The 26,799-nt window shown below is 56.3% G+C and overlaps 7 protein-coding genes across 7 annotated transcripts, besides 9 other annotated features; all 7 read right to left on the bottom strand.

Annotated features, from left to right (window-relative positions):
• Positions 1–440: 440 nt before the first annotated feature.
• Positions 441–475: a sequence feature (GA-rich).
• A 62-nt stretch (positions 476–537) lies between these two features.
• Tco025E_01528 (dynein, axonemal, heavy polypeptide 5) lies at positions 538–14,460 on the bottom strand (the record flags this gene model as incomplete). Its single annotated transcript, XM_029368466.1, has 1 exon — positions 538–14,460. The coding sequence occupies one exon, from the start codon at positions 14,458–14,460 to the stop codon at positions 538–540; it is 13,923 nt and encodes a 4,640-aa protein (XP_029231426.1).
• Positions 14,461–14,540: 80 nt separating this feature from the next.
• Positions 14,541–14,573: a microsatellite.
• A 43-nt stretch (positions 14,574–14,616) lies between these two features.
• Positions 14,617–14,640: a microsatellite.
• Positions 14,641–14,676: 36 nt separating this feature from the next.
• Positions 14,677–14,715: a microsatellite.
• Positions 14,716–14,984: 269 nt separating this feature from the next.
• Positions 14,985–15,002: a microsatellite.
• Positions 15,003–15,095: 93 nt separating this feature from the next.
• On the bottom strand, positions 15,096–19,190 carry Tco025E_01527 (calmodulin; the record flags this gene model as incomplete). Its single annotated transcript, XM_029368465.1, has 1 exon — positions 15,096–19,190. One exon carries the CDS (start codon positions 19,188–19,190, stop codon positions 15,096–15,098), a length of 4,095 nt encoding a protein of 1,364 aa, XP_029231425.1.
• A 167-nt stretch (positions 19,191–19,357) lies between these two features.
• On the bottom strand, positions 19,358–20,701 carry Tco025E_01526 (gamma-tubulin; the record flags this gene model as incomplete). The annotated part of the gene is made up of 1 exon (XM_029368464.1): positions 19,358–20,701. The coding sequence occupies one exon, from the start codon at positions 20,699–20,701 to the stop codon at positions 19,358–19,360; it is 1,344 nt and encodes a 447-aa protein (XP_029231424.1).
• Positions 20,702–20,774: 73 nt separating this feature from the next.
• Positions 20,775–20,809: a sequence feature (A-rich).
• A 151-nt stretch (positions 20,810–20,960) lies between these two features.
• Positions 20,961–20,986: a microsatellite.
• A 55-nt stretch (positions 20,987–21,041) lies between these two features.
• On the bottom strand, positions 21,042–22,139 carry Tco025E_01525 (uncharacterized protein; the record flags this gene model as incomplete). The annotated part of the gene is made up of 1 exon (XM_029368463.1): positions 21,042–22,139. The coding sequence occupies one exon, from the start codon at positions 22,137–22,139 to the stop codon at positions 21,042–21,044; it is 1,098 nt and encodes a 365-aa protein (XP_029231423.1).
• A 70-nt stretch (positions 22,140–22,209) lies between these two features.
• Positions 22,210–22,236: a microsatellite.
• Positions 22,237–22,400: 164 nt separating this feature from the next.
• Positions 22,401–23,288, bottom strand: Tco025E_01524 (uncharacterized protein; the record flags this gene model as incomplete). Its single annotated transcript, XM_029368462.1, has 1 exon — positions 22,401–23,288. The coding sequence occupies one exon, from the start codon at positions 23,286–23,288 to the stop codon at positions 22,401–22,403; it is 888 nt and encodes a 295-aa protein (XP_029231422.1).
• Positions 23,289–23,624: 336 nt separating this feature from the next.
• Positions 23,625–24,347, bottom strand: Tco025E_01523 (putative ankyrin repeat protein; the record flags this gene model as incomplete). The annotated part of the gene is made up of 1 exon (XM_029368461.1): positions 23,625–24,347. The coding sequence occupies one exon, from the start codon at positions 24,345–24,347 to the stop codon at positions 23,625–23,627; it is 723 nt and encodes a 240-aa protein (XP_029231421.1).
• A 335-nt stretch (positions 24,348–24,682) lies between these two features.
• Positions 24,683–25,864, bottom strand: Tco025E_01522 (uncharacterized protein; the record flags this gene model as incomplete). Its single annotated transcript, XM_029368460.1, has 1 exon — positions 24,683–25,864. The coding sequence occupies one exon, from the start codon at positions 25,862–25,864 to the stop codon at positions 24,683–24,685; it is 1,182 nt and encodes a 393-aa protein (XP_029231420.1).
• Positions 25,865–26,535: 671 nt separating this feature from the next.
• Positions 26,536–26,559: a microsatellite.
• Positions 26,560–26,799: the final 240 nt, after the last annotated feature.

The following is a 26,799-nucleotide window of genomic DNA, read 5'->3' as shown; positions in this document are numbered from 1 at the left end:
CAAATAGGGCAATCAAGTTGACAGACACGAACATACGCGTATAACTGTATATTTGCGTGCTTTCCACAGCCTCACATTTTTGAACTTTTTCTTCTTCTGGGAGGATCTGCAGGAGAGATACATGTGCAGCAAGCAACCGTTCAGTTGTTTTGGTGCGGAGGCTATGGAGCCCCACGGACCGTTATTTACATCCATTCGTTCACAATGAACTCCATGAACATGTTTACTTTTTCTTTCCATTCTGATTTTTTTTTTGCCTTTCCGTCGCCTCTCGCCTTTGACGTTCTCTCGCAATTTACTTTCAATGCGTTTCCATCTCTTTGCTTTTCATGCGTGCATAGAAGCGTATTTTTCCCTCCCCAAACCCCTTACCAGCATAACCCTCTCGCGGGAGAAGTAGTTGTCGCAGGTTTCCTCATTCTTACTGCTTTCATGCAGCGTTCCTTTTCCTGTTCTTCTTCTTCTTGTTTTTTTTTGGTTGCCCCCCATTCTCCCCCCTCACCTTCCCGCGACCCCGCAGACGCCTCCGCGCGGGTTCTAGTCAGTGGACCCCAGCAGCGCAACACCGCGCATGCGCCAATAGGCGTCGTCCTCCGCCACAGGGAGGCTCACGTCGAAGATCCAGTGCAGGTCGGAGCGCGTCGGGTACTTGTAGACGGGGCAGCGGTAGTGCTCCTGCCTCTTCTGCCTCTCCTTGAGTTGCCCCGGCTTTGTGGGCGCGTTCGCCACCGGCGGCGGGGCGTCGCGGTTAATGGCCGAGATGAGCAGCATGGGCAGCTCACGGAAGAGGTCGCCCGGCGGCGGGTCCTTGAGGCGCTTGTTGGACTTGTCCCACATGGCCCCCTCGAGGTACAGACCGTAGATGACAACCTCGCCCCGCTCCGTCTTGAGGTCCTCCGCCTTCGGCTCCTGGTTCGGGCGGAACTCGGAGGAGCGCACCTCCGTCCGCGCCTCCACCTTGTCGAGGGCCCACGGCACCGCCTCGTTCGCGTGGCTACGCGTGATTTCCTGCCGCACGGAGGTCAAGAATCCCTGCGGGTTGAAGAAGCCCGGCAGCCAATACACCGGGGGCCGGCCGTTGCGGGCCCAGCTGTCAAGCTGCTCGTAGCGGCGCAGCACCTCGCCAAACCAAAGAGAGATGTTTGGCGACGGCCAACCCACCGCCACCCACGACGGCGGGACACGCGCGGCGTAGAGGTAGTCCAGCGCATCCTGCAGCGCCGGCGTGAGGATGATGGTGCCGGCCACAGCCAGCTTCAGGTTAATGCACGTCTGCCGGATCACGCGAATGGTGATGCTCAGTCGGTCAATTTCCTGCCCAGCGAAGATGGAAAGCGGCTGGCGATCGGAAAGGTAAAGCTTGCGGTCCACCGTCCAGTGCTCCGGTAGCTGTCGCAGGAAACCGTCTGCCATGCTCAGGACCTTTTCCTCACGGGTCTGGCCGCCCTGCACAACGGCGTCGCGCGGCTGGATGTCAAGGATGGTGGTGAGCGCCTCTTGGGCCTGGCGGGTGCGGTACGTGATGTCCGCATTGGAGTGCATCTGGAACACTTCGGTCGTGTCCACATCCGGGTAGGTTTCGCGAATAAAATCACGGTGCTTGTTGATGTCGTCAAAAAGGGGAATGGCGTAGCCCGGCGAGAACTCCATGCGCTCACCCCCCGTGAAGATGGTGTTGCTGGCGACATTCGTGCCCGGGGCAAACTTGACTTCGGCCGCGGGCTTCGCATCTCGCACCTTGTCGGGGTTGGTGATGCGGAGGTCGTAGAGAAACTCCGTAATGGCCTTGAAAAGCGCGCGGTCGTTGTTGTCGGTGATACGCCCGCCGTACTGAATATCCGCCACCATGTAGCAGACGGTGTCGCGGTTCACTGGGTTCTTGAGGCTCTCCCCAATGGTGGTCATGTGGTTGATGAGAAACTGCACGGAGGCGGTCCAGTCACCTTGGTTAAACTCGTACGGCACACTGAAACCAATGGGGCCAAACTTGCGCCGCTCCACCACAACGGAGTGGAGGAAGCACTGCGTGAAGAGCATCGGCTTCCACTCGGGTCGGCGGAACATCTCAAGGTAGTCCTGCGAGAGCCAGGAGTAGGTACGCACAAGGCCAGCCTTGATCCCCTGCGGCGGCTCATTGGTTAACTTGATTGACATCTGCAGCAGCCCAATCGGGAATAATTTGTACGGCTCCGTCGTCACCCATAGCCGTGCCTCCTCGTTGATCTCCACCTTTTTCCCGCCCGGCAGCAGCTGTTGTCGCAATTTTTCCTCCAACTGCAGCAGAAACGGCAGGCCAAGATGACAGTTCTGCAGCATGGCCCAGTCGCCGTTGGCCCAGGCGTTGCTCACGATGGTCATCGCCGCCTCCTCCTGCCCCTGGCCCATGGAAATGGGGAATATCTTCTTCTTCAGCGACTTCGCCGCGGCCTCGATGAGGGTCGTCGGGTCCGAGCCCTGCGATAAAAGAAAGACGATAGGCGTCAGGCCGTTTGTCTCCTCCACCACGTCGTGAAGATCGAGCTGCTGCGGCTCGGCAAACTCCTTCCCAAGGGTGTGGGAAACGTACTGGTTGGCGGCAAGCATCGTGCGGTCCTCGCGCAGGGCACGCACGATGAGAAGGTGGTCGAAGCTATCCAGCTTCTCGTTGATGTCCGGGACGGGCAGGTTTTCAATGGCGTCAGATTCAATGAACTGGCGCCACGCCTGCTCATTGCGCATGATGAGGTCGGGAAGCTGCTTGAAGGACCGCGGCACCTGCTCGGAGAGGGCCAGCACGCTCGCCCACACCTTATCCTTGATCCAGAGAAACGGCTTGGAGCGATCCACCTGAACCGCGCCACCGCCCTTCAGAAAGACGTCAAACGCCGTGGGTTCCAAGTGTCCCGCCTTCATTTGAATCTTGCAAGCCATCAGCAGCACAAACAACAGCTTGTGCTTCGAGAAGAGCATGCGGACGATGTACTTGAAGACGGACATGGTGAGAAACTCAATGATGCACTGAATGCGCCTGGTGGTGACCGGGTGATGCTCAGAACGTTGAATAGAGCCATCAAAGATGCCGTCAAACTGCATAAGCGAGGTCTGGTACATGTTACTCACAAGGGACATTTCAACGACGAGGAAATACAGCACAGCGCCGCGGGTGGCCACCGGACGGTACTCCTCGCATGCACCGGCGATACGCTTCTTCGTCTCAAGGGCAGTCGCTAGCTTCTCTGCAATTTCCGCGGAGGCATCCTTCGTCTCCTGCAGTGTCTGGATGAGGCCGACGTCGTCAATAAGGTTCCCCTGCGACTCACTCAACTGTTTCAACAGGCGATCTTCCAGGTTCTTGCGACGTTTTTCGTTACTGTTGATGTCCTCCGAGAGCTTTGCGCTCTCCTCGTTCAGCTCCGCTTTCTCGCGGCCAATGACGTGCGAGAGCAGCTGCTGCTCGAGTCCCTCCATCGTCACGGTGAAGTCGATCACCAGGCTCTTGGCAAACATCTCCGGGGTGAAGCTGGGGTTCGGCAGCTTGGTGGTGAGGAACATCCTAAAGTTCTCGTTGTAGCCCATTTCCTCGCCGTTGATGCGGATAATCTTTGACTTGCCGCTGCGCACCACCTGCTTCTCCAGCACGGGGTCAATCATGGGGTCAATCTCCTCTGGCACGTTCTCGATGAGGAGGGGGCGACCCGCGTCAAGCTGCTCCTGCAGGTGCATGGTGAAGGTGCGGTCGTTGAGCTGGCACAGCTTGCTCTCCTGGCCCTCGGTGCGGCGGCGGATCCAATTCAGCGCCTGCCCCTGCGGGTCAATCATCAACGGGAACTTCGCGCTCGTGGTGATCATGATTGCGTTCTGCACGGAGTGGTCGTCCGCGGGCAGCCCCTCCAGCTGCCAGTCGGCGATTGTCGTCTCGTCGACGAGGAACTTCACCACGTTGATGTCGGAGGTCACCGGGATCTTCAATTCCCTGCACTTCACGTAGAAGTTCTTGTAGAGCAGCTGGTGGCGGAACTCGGAGTTGAAGGGGCCACAGTAGGAGATGAAGGCGCAGCTCAGCGCGACGTCGCCGATGAGGCGCTCAATGAGCGACTTGAATTCGTTGCTCTGCCGCGTCCACCGCTCGCGCTCGCCGGAGAGGGCGTCAATGAGGCCGTTCGCACTGTCCATGCGCTGCTTCGTGCGGGCGGCGTCGTCCTCGAGTGCCTGCTTCTTCGCGTTCTCCTCTGCAAACTGCTGGTTGTAGCGCTCCACCTCGGCCGTCACCCGCGCGAGTTCCTCCTCCTGCTCCTCCTTCTTTTTGTTTGCCACCCGCAGCTTGATGGTCGCAATGCGCAGCTTCTCCCGCTTCGGCGCCACGATCTTCGCGATGTTGATGTACTTGTACATGCTCCGCACCCAGGTACAGAGCCCGGCAATGTTGCCGGAGGCCTTGCGGGCCCGCTCCTGCGTGAAGTCCTCCATCCAGAGGTACGGCAGCAGCAGCTCGCACGTCTCCTCGTTGATGTAGTCCTTCTGGTTCTCGCCGAAGGAGCGAAGGGTGTCGAGGGTCCCGGAGTCCGAGGCGAGCTGGCGGCCGCTGAATTCCCAGGAGTCGGTGATCCACAGCGCCCCCTTCACCTCCTCCGCCCCCGGCGGCAGCAGCGGACGGTGCAGCAGCACCGAGACGGCGTCAAAAATGCGCCTAATAAGCGCCGGTGGGTTGGCCAGCTTCTTCAGTGTGGTGAAGTCGTTCGCCGTGATGGAGTTGAGCGACTCAATGGCCTCCAGCAGGGCCGGCTCAGCCGCCTCGAGATCCTTCTTTGCCTCCGCCTCGCCCTCCGCCACAATGGCGGCGTCGCGCGCAACCGTCTCCTTCACAACCTCCACCTCCATCCGCTTCTTCTCGGCCTCCGCGGTGCGTATCTCAATCTCCCGCACCAGCGCATCCGTCTCCTTGCGCTTGTTCTGCAGCAGCACCTCCTTCTCCTGCAGCTGGGTTCGCATCACCCGCACGTCCTCGCCGGCCTGGTGGAGCTTCTGCAGACCCTTGTTGATCTTGCTGGCGTCCTCGTTGAGCTCGTCAAACTTCTTCTTGTACACGCTGGTGTAGGAGTCGATGAAGCCGAGGTACGACTTCGGGGTGCTGTAGACGGAGCGGCGGTAGCGCGTGAGGTACTCCTCGGACTTCTCCAGCATGAGGGAGTGAATATCCGCCATCAGCTCCACCAGCGACTTCTTGTGCTTCTCGTCGGTGGCCATCTCAAAGGACTGGATCGTGCGGGAGGAGACGTCGAGCAGGGCCTGCTTCGGCCAGGGGAAGAACCAGTTGATGATGCAGGTGGAGACGAGGGCCGGAAACTTGCGGGCACGCGTGCGGAACTTGTCACCGACGGGCGAGAAGCAGAGGACGAAGTGCAGCCGCTCCCGCACCCGGTTGATGAAGTAATTCCACAGCACCTCGTTCATGTCGTCAAACTTCACAAACGGGTCCTTCTTCATGACGGGGCGGATGTCGTTGATGGCGGAGTCCCGCTGGTCAGAGGCAAAGAGACCCGCAATCTCACCATTCGACAGAAACGAGTTGATGTACTCGAGGAAAATCTCTTGCTTGATGTCGTTGTCGGTGAAGAGCATCGTGACGGGGCGCTTGGTGGCGGCGACAATGTACTGCTCGCGAATGGCGTCAAACAGCTGATTCACACCGAAGCCCTTGGAAAGCACCAGAGTGGCGTAGTCCTGGTTGTTCACGTACGCCGCGAGACTGGTGAGGGACTGCTTGCCGCTGCCGCCAACACCCACCAGCAACAAATTACCGCGCGGCATGGAGAGCACACGCGAAATACGCGACACATTCTTCACGGCAGCCTCAAACAGCACCAGCTTCAACCGTTTCGCACGGCTCTGCTCATCGTGGGCCCGCATGGAGCGCAGCAGCCGGTCTTGCAGCACATCAATGGACGGGGCGGGCTCGTAGATACGCGGGGCCGCCTCCGCCACCTCACCCGTCTCGGGGTCAATGATGGGGTCGCGCAGGTAGTTGGCCATGTAGATGGGGTCCCGGACCTGGGCAATGACATCCTTGTACGGCGTCGACGACAGGTGCTGCACCACGCACTCCTGCAGGTGCTCGTCAAACCACTGCTTGTCCGGCACACTGTTCAGCTTGTCGCTGAAGACGCGGGAGCACTCATGCTTCCAAATCCGCACCAGCGTCACGGCATCCGTCACCGTTTCCCACGGCTTGCTGGTGGAGCGCTTCTCGGGGCGGTCCGGGTCGTAAAAAATGCCCGCCATCATGACACCCTGCGTGATGCGTGAGAGGTCGCGCAAGTTAAAGAAGTAGTGAAACTTGTCCGGGGTGGGCAGCATGCGTTTGGCAATGGCGCGCCAGAAGTCAATGGACATCTGCGTCAGCATCTTCGCGACGTCCTGCACCCCGCGAGAGTAGTTCTCGCTGCAGAAACGGCTTTCAAAGATGACGCCAAAAATCTGCTGCACCGAGCTCTCCTCTGGCAGCGGCACGTTAAACACAGAGAAGTGTCGCTTCAGTCGATTTGGAATGTCGTTTTTGCCGCCCGAGGGGTGTGACATGGCGGCCATGTACACCAGCCCGCGCAGCTCCTTGCGCCGCCCGGCGAGGCCCAGGTCGTAGACCATGTTGGACTCCACCACCTGCCGCACAATCTCGTTTGTGATCTGGTCTCCCCACTCATTGACCTCCGGCATGTTGATGTCGTCGATGAACACGGTGAGGGTCTCGCAGTTCTTTGGCCCAAAGGTCGACCCCATTCGCTTCTCTGTCATGTCATCCAGCGCGTTGTAGAAGTTCTGCGGCGTCGTCATGGAGGAGAAGTTCAGCTTGCGGAAGTTTGACATCTCAGACCCCGCCTTGATCTTCAGCAGCAGCTTTTCCATCGTGACGGTCTTGGCTGTCCCACTCACGCCCATCAGCAGCGTCGGCCGCCGCTGAATGTAGTTGCAGTTGGCCAAAAAGTGCAGCCGCACGGAGTCCGTGGTGGGGATGAAGAGCGTCGCGAAGTCCAGCTTGTCGTCGCCCGGGTACCTCCACTTCTCGAGGAACATCGTCCAGTGCTCCCAACGGCCGGTCTTGCAGTTCAGCGAGAAGTCAAACACGAGGCCGTCCGACGAGGGCGGCAGCCCGTCGTAGTTCTGGCGCACAAAGTGGTCGAACTTCACGCGGTCCTTCGACTCCAGCATGCCGCCAAAGGCCCACGAGACGCTGAACCAGAAGATCTGCAGCGCCAGCTCGTTGCTCACCGCCACGCCGTCGCCCACCTCCTCGCCGAGCGCCACGACGAGGTGAAAGACGTTCATCACAAGGTGCGCCACGGACGTCTTCATCACAACGGCGCACTCCTTCTCGTAGAACTCCGCCACCTTCATCGTCAGCGTGCTCTCCAGCGGGGCGCCCTCGGCCGGCATGAAGAGGGCCAGCAGCTTCTCCGCCAGCAGCGGGTTGCACGGCATGAGAACGTCGGAGGGCAAAATGACCCCGTCCGCGCTTGCCGTGGCGCGCAGCTTGGACTCCAGCACGGGCTTCCACCCGAGAATGACGTCGGAGATGTAAATGATACCCGCGCGGGACACGGTGGCGGGCGAGGCGTTCGCCAAGTTCTCCACCTCGAAACAGCACTTCATGGTGTCCGTCATTTGAATGCGGTCGCCGTTCGCCAGGGTCAAGAGCTTGTTGTCGTCCAGCACGGTGTTCAGGTTCTCAATCCAAATAGCATCCACAGGGCCGTCGCATATAATCCAAATATTCCGCTTCTTCGCGCTACGCACAGCCGTACGCCAGAGGGAGGAGAAGACGCCATCGTGCCAGTCCCCTGAGACGTCAATGCGACCAAACATTTGCGGCGCCGTAATGGCCTTCGGGTTCATGCGAAGCTGCTGGTGCGGCACCGTGGTGCGGCTCAGCGTCTCCGTCATCACCTCGTAGCACTGCGTCTTGCCGCACATGGCGGGGCCAACGACCATGATGCCGTGGCGCACCAGCTTGGTCTCGTAGAGCTGCAACACCTTGCTCACCCACGGCGTCCACTGCTGCAGCCCCTTCTCCTTAATCACATTGGCGAGCTCCCCCTCAAGCTCGGGGTGGGTGCCCTTGACGAACTGGCGCCCGGGGAACATGTCACGCAGAAGGGAGTCGAAGAGCTCAATGTCCTCGAAGACCAGTTTGGAGAGGTTCATGTCACGCAGGGTGCGCATGAAGAGGTCCTCCTCATCTTTGCCGGGGTTGCGCCGCAGCACCGCACCGGCGGTACGCAGCACAGAGAGAATGTTGCGAAGACCAAAGTCGTAGTGGCGCTGCTTGGATAGCTGCTCCTCACAGAGTTTGTAGAGCGTAAAGAACTTCTTGCTGAGGAGGTCATCCAGGCTGTACCCCTGCGACGCAAGTTTCACCTTCATAATGGTCTGGCGGTCGGGAATCATCATAGTCACACCACGGAAGAGAATCTTGAGATTCTCTGGCAACTCCTGTCGTCCGGCGTAACCGGGGTTCATCGTGATGAAGAAGCCGACACCCGGCATCAGGTCCGTCACCTGGCCGTCGATAAAAACAAACCTGTCCTTGTGCTGCTTCAGCGCCTGCAGGACGCAGCTCACCTGCTGTGCCACGACAGACAGCACAGGCAGGTCAATACGGTTGAATTCATCGAAGCACCCCCATGCATTTGCCTGGGACAGGCCACGGATGATCTTCCCCATCGCATGACGATCCAGCTGATCCGAGCAGTTAAACACGACGCAAAACTTACCGTACGTGCGAGCGAGATCCTTCGTCGTCTCCGTCTTGCCCGTACCTGCTGGTCCCGCGGGTGCGCCACCCATGTACATCGCGAGCGCCTGAGACAAGGTGATGTAGCAGCGATCGGTCAAAGGTGTAATGACGAGGCGTTCCTTGACGCCCAGGTATTCGTTGCAGTACTCCGTGTCCGAGTCGGCGATGGAGATAATGGTGAGGTCACGCTCTGGTTTGTAGTAAAAGCGAGCCTGCTTGAGCCAATCAAAGTGCGTGAGCTCCTTGATGGCGGCCTTTTGAAGGTCGATAAACACCTCCTGCTGATGCACCTGAATTGTGATGAGCGTCTCCACGTTGGTGCGCATGCGCAGCGGCTGCCGCTCCAAATCAGGCGACGTCGTGAGGTTCACCAGGTAATTCTTGACGGAGTCGCACTTGGCGCGGGAGGAGGCGGACTCCCGCCCACGCGCCCGCATCACGCCCTTGGAGATGCACTCCGTCACATCCGCGGTCCAGAAGAGCTGGAGCATCAGCAGCGAGACCTGCGCCGGGTAGCGGTCGATGATGGTGCCGAGGTAGTTGGTGTTGCTCAGCAGCGTCCCCAGCTCCGTGACGCTCGCCTTCACCACCTCCCGCACCGTGGCGGTCATGCCGGAGCAGAGGCGGTTCAGCCAGTCCTCGACGTTGCCGACGCACGGCGTCGGCTCCCGCATCATAAGCGACTCGCCCTCCCCGGAGATCATCTCGACGATTTGGAAGTAGGGCTGCACCCCCGCCTCCTTCGGCTTCACGCGCTCAAAGCGCACCGAGGAGAGCCCGTCGAAGATGGACGCCAGGTGCGGCTGAATCGACTGCGGGTCGCTTGCCTGGGAGAGGATCTCCAGCAGCACCGTGTCGGAGACAAAGTAAAAGCGCGGGAACAGGTTCCGCTTCTGCTCCAGGTAGAGCGAGAGCTTGCGCTGACACTCGTCAAGTTGCTCCTTCAAGTTTGGCAGGTTCTGCAGCAGCTCGTTTTCGTAGCAGAACTCCAGCACGTTGGGCATCTCATTCGCCTTGTTCATAATCTTCTGCCAGGCCTTATCAATCATGGCAAAACGCTTCGCCTCCTGCGGCAGCTGCTTCATGATGTCGCCGCCCGCAAACACCGCCTCAAGGTACTGCCACGTCGACTGCACCTCCACCCAGAGCGAGATGATCTCGCTCACGCGAACGAGCTTGTGCAGGAAGCTTTGTATGGTGTCCCGCATGAAGGCGCAGTAGCGGGAGGAGAGCATGGAGTTGATGGCAAGCGAGGACTCGTCCAGCGCCTCCCGCTTGGTGGAGGTGTCGTCGCCCTTGAGGACGATGGGGCCCCGGTGCTTGAACTCGGAAAACTTCAGTTCCTGGTCCTTCCACAGCGCCTCCTGCGCGCGGAACTTCGTCTCCACCTCCGCCTCTCGCACGGAGGAGCTCGCGATGTCAATAACCTCGTCCACGACGCGCAGCAGGTTCGCATCCACGAGGTTTTGCAGCTTAAACAAATCCGGATCCGTTCGCCACTTATGCCCCGTCACCCGCATGATCTCCTGCCAGTGCCGCTCCACCACCGCCGGGTTCTTCAGCTCTTGAATCACAGGCTGCAGCTCCATAAAGTCGTCGAGAATCTTCTTGAGCTCGACGTACGCGTCCCAGTCTCGCAATGACTTGGGCAGGCGCTTGCACTGATTCACAAACACACTCACCTCCTCCGCGATGGCGTCGAAGTCGAGCTCGCACCACAGCACATCGTTGTAGCCGTCCACCTTTTGTAGCACGTTGATGTACAGCGTGTACAGCTTGTCTAGAAGCTCCAACTCCTTCTTCGTCTTCACCAGCTCCGGGTACTTGTGCACCGGCAGCCCAAAGAGCTCCTCACCCGCCATGAACGTCATCCACTTGCGGTACTTGTCGTCAAACTGCCGCTGGTACCGTTTAAGCCGCTCCATCGCCTCCTGCGGCTTCAGCCCCTCTACCATCGGTCCATGGGCATCGTAGTCGTTGCGAAAGGAGATGACTTCGGCGCCAAACTTCTGCACCTCCTGTGTGAGTCCCTTTTTAAAGCCAAACTGCATGTGATTGATCTCGTCGGAGCGGCGCTCCGCCTGCGCGTGGAGCTTGCGCCACTTGAAGCGAATGTCCTCCACGCGGTCAATTTCCTCCTTGAAGATGCTTACATTGAACCTCTGCAGCAGCGCGTACGCCTGCTGGACGGGGTAGAACTGGAACTCCACCAAGGACTCGCGCTCACGGATCTCCTGCAGCGTCTCCATGAGGACACGCAGGTCCTCCAACTTCTCCTGATCCGGTATGGGCTGCGACAGCTGATGCGTCTCCTCATCCATCTTATGCGTCAGTGCGTCCAGCTCAAGCTGTGCCTTCGCATGCAGTTTGTGGGAGAAGAGATCCTTCCACTCCGTGGCGCGCCGCAGCAGATCGGCCTTGAGGGAATTGTTCTGCAGCGCAAGGCTGCCAATGTTGAAGACCAGCGTCAGCCCCTCAATCTCTTCCTGCAGAGCCACGTAGCTGCGCAGGACACGCTCGTAGTCATCCAGCGTCGGCTGCCCGGCGCAAAACGCCTCGTACACGACGTCCTTGTCGTCCTTCCAGAGGTGTTCGTACTTGCGGAAGTGGTTGAGGTACTCCATCACCTGCTTCTTCAGGCCGTGGACGCCGCCGGTGAGCAGCAGCACCACCTTCACCACCTCCTTGTTCTTCGCAATCTCCTCAAAGAAGGAGAGGGCGTCGTCGCCGAGGTCGGACCACGGTGTCATGTACTTGCTGCAGGACAACACCGCCGTGGCGCACTGGTTGATCGCCTTCTGCACCTCGTCCAGCGAGGGGTTGAGGCACACGTACGGCTCCGCGTTGATCAGCTGCACGTCCACGTCAAAGAAAGGCCGCTCCACAAAGAGGAAGGAGACGTTGTTGCGTGTCCCGACACGTTTCTTTAGCAGATTTAGCGAGCGTGTCGTGCTGGTGAGAATGGCCTTGAACATGAGACGGTTGAAGTGGCTCTTCAGCGTCGTCACCTTCTCGCGGGTCTCGCTGTCGAGGGCGGCGAGGTCGCACGACTTCCCCTGGCTGCTGAGAATAGCCGCGATGACGTCCCCCACGGCGGTCTCCACCTCGCGGTTCTTCACGTCCATCACCTCGCACTGCTGCCGGATGTGCTTCTCCTGCACCTGCACGAACTGGTCGAGGGAGAAGTGGTCCTCGAAGATGTTCGCCAGCAGCGTGGAGGAGATGGTCTTGAGGTTCACCTGGATGCGGTAGTGGATGATGTCGTTCACCTTCGTCACGACGCTGTCGATCTCCTGAATGGCGCTCTGCACCCGCGCGAGGTACGTGTCGACGTTCATCGACATCCACGTCAGGGTGGTCTCGCCGGGCAGGAAGACGGCGTCGAGGGCGTCAAGGTTCGGCTGCAGCAGGGCACGGGTGATGCCCACGATCTTGCTGCGTGCCCCGCCCGGGCGCCCCACCACCCGCTCGTACGCCTGCACAAGATACGTCAGCTCATTGTAGAACGTCTTGAGGCGCTGCTCCTGCATCAGCACCATCTTCGCCGACGCCGGTACGTCGATGTCGCCAAGCAGCATCATCGCCCGTGTTTCCTTAATTAGTTGAATGATCTCCACGTCAAAGTTCACAAACAGGCGGCCCTCATGGCGCACAAGCAGCGTGGCGTTGAGGCCCGCCTTACTGGACTCAATGGAGCGCTTCCACGCATCCACCCAGATGGCCTCAAACTCTATCAGCGCCACCGACACCTTATTGTATGTGCGAATCACTTTCTTACTGTCCTTTGTGTTCGCCATGATAGTGCGGTTCGTCTTGAACTTGTCCATGGGTGACTTGATGTGCCGCAGCAGCTGCCGCGCCCAGCTGATGGCCCCCACCACCGGCGTCATGTTGCGTGCGACGGGGGGGTCGGTCTTGTAGCGCTCGTACGTCTTCTGATCGTTCTCCAGCTCCATGCCGTAGCTGTGGAAGATGACAAGGTACTTCGACTCCAGGTCCGCGGCGAAGGCCTCGTTCTTGAGAATGTGCTGGTACTTTGCCAGCAGCTGCAGGGCGTTGTCGGTGGAGGTGATGTTTTCAAAGGAGGAGTTGATCGCCACCTGCATCGAGGTCTCCAGCTCCGCGATGCGGTGCTCGAAGATTTTAAACTCCACGTCAAACTTGTTGTTGTCGTGGATGTCGAGGATGTCGGTCGTCTTGCCGCGCAGATGCCCCAGGTACTCCTCAAAGCGGGGGATGAGTCCCTCCATCTGCTCAATGTTGTAGGTCTTGAGCTTCATGAACTGATCCACCGTGCTGAACACGCTGATGAGCTTGTCCACCCGCTTCGTGAAGAGGTTAAAGTGCCCCATGAACTTCAGCTCATCGAAGTCAAACTGTTTTCCGCCCTTCCAGGCAAGCAACTCCTGCGCCTTTTTGTACTCCTCGTTGTACGCCTTGTTGCACTCCACACTCAGCTGCAGCTGCCGCAGAAGCTCCTTCAGCATGTCGGGATTTTGTCCACTTTCCCAGATGCGGCTGCGGACCCCGGACGGGTTTATGGCCGCCTTGCACGACAGCACAATCGCGTTGGTGACCTTAAAGAAGAGGGCCGTCATACACTCCCGCTTGGAGTAGTAGCGGGCAATGGTATACATCATGCGGATGTTGGCAATGAGTGCTGGGAGGACGTTGATAATTTGTGAGATGTCAGAGGAGTATAATACATCAAGATAGTTGTCTAGCGAACGCAGGTACTTCACGTTCTCGCGGGCCTCCGTTAAGGCGTCGGTGAGTGCCACGTCCACCTCCGTCCAGCGCTGCAGCAGGGGATTTTTCGCCTCCCGCAAGTACTGCACGGCGTGGGAAGCCTCAACCAACTGCAGCTGCTCCTCCACGAGGTGCAGCTTCGCCAGACGACTCTTCCAGAGGGAGATCTCCGTCTTCGGGCCCGCCTTCTCATCGTTCAGCTCGTTTTCGTAGTTCGGCGTCTGCTGCACAACTCTGTGGATGACCTTAATCCACCCCTCCACCGTCGTTGCGAGGTTGTGCACGAGCACCGGGTCATTGATGCCACCCCGCTTATTCACCCCACCCCGCTGCAGCAGCCGCCACGTCTCCGCGTCCACCGGCTCCAGCTCGTAGCTCTCCCCCTGCAGTTGCTGCAATTCCGAGACACGGTCGGCGTAGCGCAGGAGGTGCACGATGAACTGGTTGCGCTCCGCCGTGGAGTTCTTGCCCCACTTCCCCAGCTTGTTGAAGAGCGGCGTGTAGACCTCCATGAGGAGGTGCTCGTAGCTCTGCAGGACGTTGGCGTCCAGGGAGCCCATGGCGACCTCCTGCACCACCTGCGCGGGGTCCTTCGCGCTGATCGCCCTGCCGTCGTCCGGGCGGAGGACGTACACGCAGCGCTTGACGAGGCACGGAATCTTGTCCTTCACCGGGTTAAGCACCGCGAGGACGTCCCCCGTGCCCTCCGCGTCACCCGGGTCGGGCTGGTAGGTGAAGAGGAGCGTGCTGGCGCCGCGGCCCTCCAGCATCTCGTGCACCACCATGAAGTTCGGCGAGCCGTCGACGAAGTTCTTGTCGAGCTGCTGCGTGAGGCGGTCCATCACCTCGACGTCCCCGCAGGCGAAGAAGTCCTTCATGCGGGCGAAGACGTACATGTGGCGCGCGTCGGAGCGCACGTGGTGGTGGTGGTGGTGGTCCGCCATCTTTTGCAGGGGACGGGGAGCGCAGGCAAACAACACCAAAGCCGCCCCGGCCAATCACCAGCAGAAAAACCTGCGGGGCCACAATAAAAACAACAACAACAACAACAACACAAACGAAGCTACGCAATCAGCAATCACGCGCTTGGCGATGAAAGCAAAAAAAAAACAAAAACAAAAAAAGAGCGAGAGAGAGTTGGTTGTGTACCGGTCTCTAGCGTGTGTGTATGTGTGTATTTATACACGTGTGTGAGTGTGCTGCGGAAAAAGGCACAGCAACCCCCTCCACTCAAACGATTCTGCAGCGGTACAACCACCCAGTGGAGGCGGCAATAATAATAATAGTAGGAATACAACGTCAAGAAGGAAATAGAGAAAGATTGAGAGCGTGCGTGTCTGACCATGTAGGGTAGGCGTGGCAAGAGCACATTTGCGGAGATCAGTCAGGGACAGAGAGGCAGTGAGAAAGCGAAGCGGGAAGAGGTGCCACTCACAATGGCAGCGGCGGTTGACTTCTTCCTTCCAGGCACACACACACACACACAAATGGCACTTCTGCACGCATACGGCTACAAGTCATTTGCCTCACTTATAAGAAAACACACAATACATGAAATGTACACCACTCTACCACCGTTCTATAGACGCAACTCCTCCAGCAGGTATCGATAATCGCACAACACACTCCACAACAACTTTGGGATGCCATGCACGCGGCGCCGCGCAGCCGCCTCCTCAGGAGACTCGGGTGGAGGCACCACGGCCGCTGCAGCAGCAAACAATTTTCTCCGCCGCGGTGCACGCGAGTCATCCGTGGCGTCATTGTCGTCATCGGCGGCGGTGGCAGCCATCTCGCGCTCAAACGGTGTGCGGCACAGTCGCACGCAGCGATCCATCACCCACGGCGGGAGGACGCGCTGTGCGGCGCGGAAGAGCTCCACAAGACACTTTCGCAAGACCTTCTCCTCAAGGAAGCCGGTGTGAATATCGTCGTGGGCGAAGAAGGCCTCGCGCAGTTGGTGGTAGTCGCCATCGCAGGCGCTAAGCAGCTCCTCGCGCAGCAGCCGCCTCATCTTTAGTCGCCCCTTCCGCACACGCTGCTCAAGCGTGTCCTCCTCGGCGTCCCCCATGACGCGGTGAGACGTGGCGGGTGGCGCGGCAGCCTTCATCCGTGGCTCCGACGCAGGCAACGCCGGGGACACCTCGCCTTCCGCGCCCACCGTCTTCGTGGGGGCCTCTTCGTCGGAGGCGGCTTCGTCGCGGAAACCCACATAACTCTCCTGCACCACAAGCGCGCCCACAAGCGAGGTGTAGTGGCAACGACTCCCATCGCCCCCACTGGCGATTCCCACGCGCACCAAATCGTTGATTTCCCCCTCCGTCAAATTCGGTGCAACCGCGTAGAGGGCGCGGCCAAGTTCTCTGGCCGACACATACCCGTCATGCAGTCGATCGTAGTTTGTGCAAAGTGAGAGCAGGTGGGAACACTTTCCGTATAGTTTTACCGAAATCTCCTGCGGCAGCTTCAAAGCGCCGGCCTTGTCGGCGTCGCTTGCATGCGCTTCCACCGCACTCGTGTGGACTGGTGGACGCGGCGGAATCCCGGGCATTGGCGGATTGTGGCTCTGCGCGTGCGCGACTCCACCCTCGCAGGAGCCCCGTGCCGCGTCAACGGAGGCTCCAGGGACGCGCCCGCGCCCGCCTGAGGAGGCAACAAGCGAAACGCGCACCACCCCCGGCCCCGCCCTGCCCGAGCGACCCGACGAGGGTCTATCCGCTGCACCGCCGGGGTGGTAGTGATGCATCAACGCAGAGGCGCCGTTTCTGGGCGAGGGCAACGACTGCACACCCCGTCTCTCTCCGCCCCGCGATTCTTTCTCGCCTGCACTCCTTGACATTATAGTCGCGTGGGCAGCGGCGGAGCCTGCAGCAGGTGACCTCTGCCTCTGCCTCTGCCTCTGCCTCTGCCACTGCCACTGCTGCTGCTGCTGTTCTTGTTGTTGTGTGGGTTTCCTGCCATCGCTGTGGCGCCGCGCACTCATGGAAGCGGGTTCGTCCCCGCCGCCGAGGCGTCGTCTCCTGAGCGTAGACTCTACGGGAGCGTCTCCGCGTCTCACCTGCGTGCCCGTCCTCTGAATGGGTGCACCCCGGACACGACTCCACGATGCGGCACGCTTGGGTGGGCAATATGCAAATTTCTTCTTCTGCTCATGCGCCCGCGAGGAAGCGGTCGGCCTCAACAGCCTTCCACCCACGCGGCTGTCATCCGTTCCTCCTCCACTCGCTGGGGACTCATTGCCCAGCGAGGGAGAAGCCGATCGCGGCTTCCTTGCCTCTCTGGGACTGTTCGCTGCTGCGTCACGAAGGATTGCGCTTGACCGCCCCGTCTCGCCGGCCGCGAATTGGTGATCCACCGCGGACGGTGGGCGCTCCTCCTGCTCCTCCAGCCGCTCGACGCTCCTCTCGCTTATGAGATCACCGTACTTCTCCTCAAACTCCTTCTCCAATCGCCTAAGGAAGTCGTCTTCTTCCATGCGTTGTTTTTGTCGCGCCACTATTTCCCTGTGCAGTATTGCGTAGTCGTTCTTAACCAGACCCGTCGCCTCGCCGGCATTTCTGGCGTATGCCGTGGATGCAACAGGCAAGCCGCTTTGGGCGTCCATCCGTCGCACTCCGCCGCAGTCCATGGCAGGCTGTGGGTACGGCGGTGGCATACTCAGTTCAATTTCCTCTTGAAGCCCGCGTTCTGTCGGCACGTCGTACGGGTGCGGGCTCTGCGATCTTGCTGCGGCCGCAAAAACGGCGTCCTGCTGTTTGTCCGGCAGGGAAGTTGCCTCCGATGCCCTGACGGTAGTGGAGAGAGGAGGAGGTGAAAGCCTGGCTGCCGCGCGCGCCGTGAGCGGTTCCTCCATCTCGGGTGAGGGGGAAACGGAGACGGGGGAGCCAGAAGGGCGCTGGTGCGCCGCCGCCGTGCTGCGCCCTTGCGGGCTACTGGCAAAACTCGACCCCACAGCCTGGCTGACAGCCGCGCTTGTGTGCACACTCGGTGGGGGGCTGAAGCTATTGAAGCCCGCGTGCAGCAACGACTGCTGCTGCTTGGGGCTGGGCGCCATTTCAGCAGGCGGCGGAGACGGTGACGGGGGCGACAGCGGCGACTGAGACGCCGACAAAAAGTCGTACAACGCCGGCCTCGTCAACGGCAACGGGCTGTGCGGCGTCGCCGCCCCACTTGCCGCGCTTTGACGGCGTTGCGCCCCAGGCTTCTCACGTCCGCCGTCTATGGCAGTCTGCGCCGGGGGCACTGGTGGAGGCGAAAGCTCCGTGGCGGCTGTGGCCCAAAGCTCCGAGCGACGAATACGCTCGATGAGGCTGGAGCGCATGCGTGACACGAGCATGCAAAAGTCCGCCAAGTTTAATACGCGGTCGCCACTAGCCTGAGCACCGGTGTTGGTACTAGAAACATCGGACGCACGAGAGACGTCCAGTTCCAAGGAGTCCGCAAGCGCGTCTAGTTCAAGAAGTGAAATGCCAATGCCACGGTGAGAGAACGCGGACCACAGCTCATGTAGCGAGAGACTACCATCCTGGTCCGTGTCCAGAATTCGGAATATCTCCCGAAGCGAAAGCAACTCACCTCGGCCAGCCAGCCATGAACTGGAAGTTGCTTGACTTACTCTCGACGTGTTCTGTGGCGGGACCGCGCTGCCAAAGTATGTGTCCTGAAAGAAGGATCGGCTCGTGCCATTCATGGTCGTCGCTCTTGACGCCGTGTTCGGCCGCTTGACTGCTGTTCCTTCAAGCCCCGCCTGCCTCGCCTCTCTCACACCTGCGCTCTCCCTGCTTGGCGGCCGCGCCACGCCACTGTCCCTCCTCCCACCCCTCGCCCCGTGTGACGTCTCTTGGTGCGCGCACTCTGACGTCAGTGGGGTGGAGCTCCCCGAAAAGGCACACCGCTTCGCCGTCTGCAGCATCCGCTCCACAGAAGACGCGCGGTACGACGGGGAGGAGGCACGCTCCACGGCACGCTCTACAAAGCCGCCCGCCTTCGAGCCGCTGCCCGCAGCCGGCGGGACCCTATGTTCTCTCCTATCCGCTGCCGAAGCGGTGGATGATCCTCGCCGCGGAACTGCAAAGCGATGACTTGTCGCAGGCCGTTGGGCCCACAATTCGGCCTCTGTGTGCACGCTGGGAGACGCATGTGCGGAGTAAAACGTCGCAACCCCTTTCTCATCGCCGGCCGAGACGCAGGCGCCATGACGCGGGTGATGCTTCGCGGGGTTTCCCTCCCACAGCGGCGCTGGGCCGGTGGCAGGTGCCCGCGCCCCCGCATCGGAGAAGAACGAGGCAGCGTGGGGGGCCGCGCCGCCAGCGTCGCCCCGCGCCAACGGCGGTGCGGACATGTCGTGCGCCAATTGCCGCATACTCTCCAGGAGGGCAGCGTAGCGGACACACTCGCCTCGCTCCGCCGCGAACTGCTCCGTGAGCGCCTCCGCCTGCGCTCGCGACCCGCCATTGCGCAGCAGCGCCCTGGCGAACTCCCTGCACGGGACGGATCCAGACGCGTCTCTATCTAACGCCCGCAGGTCCGACTCTAATTGCCCGATTGAGTCCGCCAGCTCCTGCTGAAGCATCGCGGCATCAATGGAACCCTGAAACCCAAGCAAAATGGGGAAAGCGAGAAGTTGGGCTGAAACCAACGGACACCCCGCACAAGAATAACTAACCACAAACATCGATGGTAGGAGGACGCAAATGTTTTCACCAACGAAACCTCCCCCTCTTGCTCAAGTGAACTTCTCTCGTCACCCCAGCATATTTTTTTCTCCCTCTTTTACTTTCACTTCTTCTTTCACATCCACTTCAGAAACAAACAGACATACAGACACTCACGCGCATGCAACTAAAAGTTACGGATGTAGTCGGAGCTCTCGCAGGCCTTGTACTCACTCACCAGGCTCTCCAGAACCTCCCTAGAGTGTTTAAATTCGTCGAGGTTCTCCTTCATCGGGCCGTAGCGTTTATACTGCTCCAGGAAGACGCCACGGTTAAACAGCAGGTCAAACTGCTTCAGCGTTCGCTGAAAGAGAGAATTTATGCTGGTGTGGTTTGCCATCACGAGCCCGCTCACACGATGCCGTGTGTCTAAGTAAGGCGACTTCCTTGACAGAATCACCTGAATAGACGCCGGTCCCCACGGGATGAAGTTCGGCGAACGCTCACGGATACGCTCGAGGGAACGATGCACCTGGGCCGGGTCGACATCGCCCTGAATGAGGTTTAGCAAGGAGATGTAGCAACCACTTTTCATGGAGGTTGAAACCATCATGTTCTTGGGCATCAACAGCCGTCGCATGACGTCGTGCACGGAGGTCTTTTGCACAGAGGACTGAATGTTCGAGGTGTCCAGCGTGGTGGGTGTGTATCCGGTGCATATAAAGTGACAACGTGGGGTGGGAATCAACGAAGCCAGCATACTCATAAGGTCGTTATTCATGTACCCTGGGTAACGTAACGTTGCAGTAGAGGCTGCCATAACGGTGCTCACTAGGCCGTTCATCTGTTCCACTGTGGGTGAAGAAATGTGTAGGTTGTCTGTGGCGATGCGATTGAGGGCCGTGTTATCGAGAACAACGACACAATCGGCATGCAACGTTAGGCGTTTAATTGCTAACAAACTGTTATACGGCTGGACAATGACGTCGCTGTCGCCACCACGCGACTGATTTGGGAAAACACTATACGTCTGAATGAGTTTCTTTGGAAACCGGTCGTTGAGGTGCTCAAGCAGATAACTTCCCATGCCACTGCCCGTACCACCGGCAATGCTGTGCGTCAGCACAAAGCCCTCCAGGCTGTCGCTATTCTCAGCCTCACGTTCAATCATGTCAAAGAGCGTCTCCTGCACGGTGTCACCCAACTCATACCCATGTGCCCAGTTATTCCCGGCACCACCTCCCTCCGCGTGGATGTAAACATTCTCCGGGTTAAACAAACGATGCATGCTGCCGCGTTGAATGGCATTAATCACACGCGGCTCCAAGTCAATAAGAAGTGCACGAGGAATATAGTGGTCGTCGTCAGCCTGGTAAAAGAAGACGTCTTTGCGGTCATCGCCGGCGCTTGCAAAGGGCTCCACGATACCATCATGGCGAATACCATGCTCGGCGCACAGCAGCCGCCAAAACTCAGATCCGACTTGGTTGCCGCACTGTCCTGCCTGAAGCGTAATAATTTCCCGGGGCATTCTATATCCTGCCTTCCCACGGCTCAACTTCTCTCTTTATTGAGCCACTCTATGTGTGGGTTCCCTGCAATCGTTTTTTTTTGTTTGGTTTTTTGTTTTTTTTTGTTTCTGGGTTTTCCACCGCCTTTTCCTTCTACTCGCAGAAGCACGCGACCACGCCTCCCTCACACCCACACTGAGACAGAAGGGCAAACAAAAAAAAAAAAGATGAAAATACAGAGGCAAGCATGCAAGGACTAGCCCAGAAAACCACGCTAAAACAACACCGACACACACACACACACAGTAACGAACAATGTCGTCAATGTAGGACTTCTTCACTTGAATCTTAAAGTATAGGTCACTCTGCACGTGACTCAGACGAAGGTGTCTGAAGGTAGACAAAGGGTTTACCGTGCTTTTCCTTCGCGGCTTTCAACTGCCCCTTCCACTCCTCTTTGAGCAAGTGTAAATAAGTAATGTCGGCGTCTTCCCTAAACTTCCTTAGGAGTCTGCGGGCCTCTAACCGGTCTTTTCGCACCATGCCCTGCGCCTCTTCCAGCACAGCCACTTGCTCCATGCAAGACGCAATGTCTGCTATAAGACGGGTGGCGACGTAGTTCAACTCTGCATTCGCGTTTGCAAACGTCGCATCGGAAGAGGAAAAATCATTTTTATGCCTCTCAGCAACGCGCCTTCGAGCGCTCTCCTTAAATAAGGCACCAAGCTTCGCGCCACCGCAAGTGGTGTGCTGGTAAACACTAAACAGTTCCGCCTCTATCACGGAAAAATCTTCCTCCACCTGAGAAAGCGACAGCCCGGAGACCACCTCAACCAGCGATGGCCACGCCCAAGACCCAGGTAACGAAGGTGGAGGTTGAGAAACCGTCTGTGAAGCAAAACTTCCTTTTCCTAGCCTCTCAGATACACGCTTCAAAACAGCCCCATATAAGAGGGATTTTACTTCCTCCCATACTTCACTGTTAATGCAGGCTGGCGGAGCATCCTTGTCTTGAAGGGGCACCTCATTTCCTTGACTTCCATCATCTGCAAGTCCAGCAACAATTCGCAATAGTGGTAGCAACTGCTTCCCTTTGCCGACATCATTCTTACTTTCGTTGGGGCACGGGACCACGTACGCTTCAAAAAGGATACGCACCTCTTCCCTCGCCCTAATTACACCACTTAACTCATCACCACTAAACTGCAAAAGCGAATGCTCAGCATCGTGGACGAAGCCTATTGCCTCTAACCACTCAATAAACTGAAATAGAAAGAAGGATGGGGCGACATGGCGCTCCCACATCACTGAAGCCATATTGATTCGTCTGTACTTCGCCGCTGAGGGGCACGCAATAATATTTGTGAAGATAGTGTCTAAGATTTCAAGGGTCTTTCTTCGACACTCGACTGAGGCCTGACGGTGCAGAAGACGAAGCAAGCAAAGCGGCCTATTCATCATTTATATGCTGCCTTCATGAGTTTTTTCCCCCGATGTTAAATAGCAACGTCAGTGACTAACTAACAACAATAAAACAAAATAAAGGAAAATAAAAGCAAGACAGATGTATATTGCAACTGGATACAGGAAAAATCGGGGTTAATAATAATAATAAAACAAACGAACAAACAAAGATCTGTGTCTCGCACTAGAAGCACACTTGAATGCAAATTCAGACATCAAGACGACACATGTAGCAAGATTTTCATTATCACTATTTCACACATTCTCTTTTTTAACATCATCATTCTTTTCCCCAGCAGAAAGACACTCTTCTAAACTCTGCCGACGCTCATGTATTCTTGCTGTAAAAAACTGATATGGATCAGCGCATTCCTTCCTCAGTTTTCCACTGCTCAACGCATACCGCGAAAAGGTCTGTTTTTCGCCAGGTGCCAATAAAGGAGCTGAATGCAAAGACTGTGAGAATAGTTTCTCCACCTCAATAATTGGTCTTCCAATATCATGTTTCCAGCTAGGAAAGGAAAAGAAGATTTCCTCTGAACCACAGTTTTCCACAGAAGCCTCTGAACTACGATGTTTTTTTGGCCCGTGTGCCTCTTCCCCTAAATGTCCACGTTTTCGACGAACTGGCCGTTTTGCACCAACTGGCTTCGCGCGTTCTATACGTTCGTAGAAGCCATAGAAGTATATTTTATCCTCAACAAGACGCTGTAGTGTTTCTTTACAACTTTCCTCCGATTTATCACGTGGTCCACTCTGGGCCACCAGGGGTTTCAAAAGCCAGGAACGGATCCGTTGTAGGCTTTTGTCGTCCGTCGACGCGCAAACGCCTTTGTCACCATGCTCACCAGGAAAGGCTAGAGGCCCAGTGGCCAATGCAGCACTCGTGTTTTCTTCGTTTTTAGGCCCAAGAGAGAGATCATTACAAACGTTTTCTGATTTGCCGGTGGCTGAATCCTCTTCCATTCCATCAACCAACTGGCACTCCGTATTCCGAGCTTCATTTGTCTCGTGCACTTCTTTTAGGGGAGTTTGGTCTACCCAATGGGGAGGCGTGACATTCACATTCAAGCAAACCATTGTATCAACAGAAGGTAGCGCCACATCGACTGCAAACTTCGGTTCGACAGAAGGATGCTTCATATTGCCAGCCGCTAAACCCCTTATTGCAGCGTCAGCCGTGTTCATTTGATTTGACACATCACACATCTGTCAATCCTAGAACCGAAGGAGGAAAAAAAAAAAAGTATGTGCCGTCTATAAGAAAAGATAGACACAATCCAAAAAAAAAGATTTGGAAAAAGCGAACGAATAAAAAAAACGGCCTCAAGCATGTATTTTTATTTGCTTGTTTCGCGTAAAAACAAAACAAAACAAAAAGTCTTTATCAACACACATTCCTCCAATGCCAATGCATCAAAAAAAAGTACAAACCAAACCAAAGCAATATACATTCAGATACTACTCATTCCCTGTCATTCATGAAAGAGCCACAAAAGACTGTGGAAGCCACTCACTACATAAAAGCATATTCAGGTCTTTTTGTACTTCCAACTGCCGCATTGTCAAGGCTTCTTCGCAGTTTGCTTCAGCTTGACATCTAGTTCTCTCAAAAACGAGGTCGGCATTATCATCCCCCCTGCACAATAGAAGTGTGACAACGGTCTTGTGTCCACAACGAGCGGCCAGATCCATCGCCGTATTTCCCCTAAAATCTGTCAAGCTAAGAATGGAACCAACCTTCCTAATGAGAAAATCAACCATGTTGGCGTCTCCTCGAATGGCGGCAAGCATTAAAGGTGTGCGTCCCGTGTATGAATGGGGAAGATCGACGAGTGCTCTGGAACCAGGTCTAAATTGCCGACTGCTTGAGCATGAAAAGCCCAAACTATTTGAATTTACACATGTGCCTCCAGTACGGGATGGAAGAAAAAGTAATATTTCCAACATTTTTACATCGGAACACCATGCTGCGTGATGAAATACATTGAATTGAAACATGTCGCGAGGATACATTGAAGCCCCACGACCAAGCAACAACTCGACAATAGAGTGTTTTCGAAGAGCTACGGCCCACATAAGCAAAGTCATGCGCCTTTCTGTATCAACGTAATTAACGTTTTGTGGAGTGAGAATTCCGGTAAGTAACTCAACATTATCGTTTTCCACCGCCAAAAGAAGAAGCTCAATCCGGCTAGACATTCCTTTCTAGTATGAGCAAAAGTCAAAAATAAAGACAAGGATGAGAGAAAAGTATCTGCAACTTTTAGCCAAATTGGTGTTGAGGGAAAGAGAAGCAAATACAGTCCAATTCACCTCCGTTTAATTCAATAATTTAAGAGTAACTTAAAACAAAATTTCAGCTTCCTTACCAATAAGAGATCTATCATCAATTAAAAGAAAATAAAGAAAAAAACTAGATATCATGCCCGGTTGATAATCTAAAAAAAAGAGACAAAAAAAAGCACACAAGGCAAATAGATAAAAAAATAGGAATAAAGAGAGAATCTATGGATAAAACTTGCGCGCTTTTAAAATTATTCCTCAGTAAAAAGCTTCTGAGAAACTGGATCTATGATTAAATGCTCATTTGCATTGGCATTTCTAATTGATGATGCATTTCCAGCAAACCTCTCGGTTGATACACCTGGGGACGCCTCCTCAACTTCGGCACTGGTAGAAGAAAAGGGAGCAGTAGTGTTTGAAGAAAGGCTGTGTCGAAAATTCCCGGTATCTCCAAGCTTTTTTTCCCCTTGACTACCTCTAAGAAGGGTCACCGGTCGAGGAACCGTCACAGGTGTCCGTAATCGACTCAAGCCCGAATGCAAAACAGGAACATTCGAACCTTGAGCTGCAGAGGCAGGGGCCGCAAAAATAGAACTCCATGGATATACAGATGGTTGCAAGACATTACCACTCTGTATGATGGGGCTTTCTTGCGAGTTAGGAAAAATCACAACCTGGGCTGGATCATAAGGTAACTCCGGAGGCGGATTCCACGAAGGAGTGCTGTATCCAGGATGAATCTGACAACCCACCTCCAAAGGCGCAATACTTTGTATGCTGCTCGGCGAACTACCAACACGAGCTGGTGTAACCGTGTTAAAGGAGAGACGCTGAGACACTTCCTGACCAAATAATGCTTCTGGTTTTTGAGGGGTAAAATCTTGCTGTTCATGTGCAGAAGGTGCAAGGTATATTTTAATACCTGCATCCAGCGGAGATACATAATTCCCTCTTATGAGTGAAGAAGCCGATGGAGGTACCACATTGGTTACTGGCTCGTAACAATCTTCACTGCGAAGGATGATTTTCAAACTTTCTTCCACGGGAAGTCTTTTTGGAACGTCGGGGGAATTTCGTGCCTCACGTATTTTTCCTTCTGAAAGACGTACACGATTTTCTTTTGCTTCCTGTATGAAAAGTGGGCTCACCCACTGAAGCCTTTGCTCTTCCACAACAGCTTCCAATGAATTTGGAGGTGCATCTTCACCTTCTATAAAGACATTGTCGAACATGTGCAGCGCCCGACGCCACTTTCGCAGCGAAACATCCCATGTACGCTTGCTGCCTTTATTCACATCAGGCGGTGAAAGTGGAATAATGCCACCACTTTTTAACAAAGGGTCGCTCTGGACCAATTTTATCATGTTACGGTATCCTTCGGTTACAAGACCATATGAGATTTGTTTTTCGCGTTGTGCATTCCGCCTTTCCATTTCGGGAGAATTCTGAAAAGGTCGACGGCCTGCGAAATGTTTGCTCGTTTTTTTTTGGTTGGAGCATGTACTCTCAATATGAACGCTTCTTTCAGAGACCAATGTTGGCCTTACGGGAGTTTGCATACCGGCATTAAGGTTCATAATTTCGTCCACTCAGGGAAAGCAGTTCACTTCTACGGTTGCCTGAATTTAAACGCAAAAGGAGTTCAAAAGAGAAGAGGATGATGTTTGTCCTTTGATGGCCATCAGAAGGCAAGAACGAAAAAAAGAAGGAGATAAATACAGTTGATAGAAAAAAAAAATTCACTTGGGGAAAAGAAGAGAAGAGGGTAAAGGCGGCCCCACGCAGAGACACAAAAGGTCGCCCGGTTTCATTTTGCTCTGACGCGTCTAAACATATAGGTTGCCTTACATGCCACCGAAGAAACGAAGATGACGATGCTGTCCCGCCACCGCCGCGCGCACAGACGACCGGAAGGGAGGAAAAAAGACAAAGCCGCAGACCGGGCTCCAGACAAAAGAAGCACGGAAACCGACAAGGCGCCTCAAACACCTCGCGCACACCCGGCAAGAAAGAAACAGTCCAAAAAAAAAAACCAACCTACCGCCTCTTCCCCCCGCGATCCCGCGGCAAGGGCCTGCGCGGAGGCCGGGAAGCAGCAGGGCGCAATAAAATAATAAAAAAAAAAAAACGGCGGGCGGGGCCGGCGCCCGGGAACGAGGGATTATGAAAGAAAATCTCCACCCGGGCGCCCGCCCCGTCCGCCATTACTTTTCTTTATGCGGCGCACCCGTCTTTTTGGACCGAGTGGTTCGCGCGGGCGGGGGTCCCCGTATCCGGGCAGCGCCTTGCGTTCGTGTCGGGCCGACTCCGTTACCTATGTTATTCTGCCTTTGGGTGGAGGGGTGGCTTCGCACTTTTTGTGTTTCCT

The sequence above is a fragment of the Trypanosoma conorhini genome (assembly GCF_003719485.1).
Source record: "Trypanosoma conorhini strain 025E chromosome Unknown Tco_14.4_contig_00051, whole genome shotgun sequence".
Taxonomy (NCBI): domain Eukaryota; phylum Euglenozoa; class Kinetoplastea; order Trypanosomatida; family Trypanosomatidae; genus Trypanosoma; species Trypanosoma conorhini.
The sequence above is the reverse complement of the archived record's forward strand: the minus strand, read 5'-3'. Positions and strand labels throughout refer to the sequence as shown.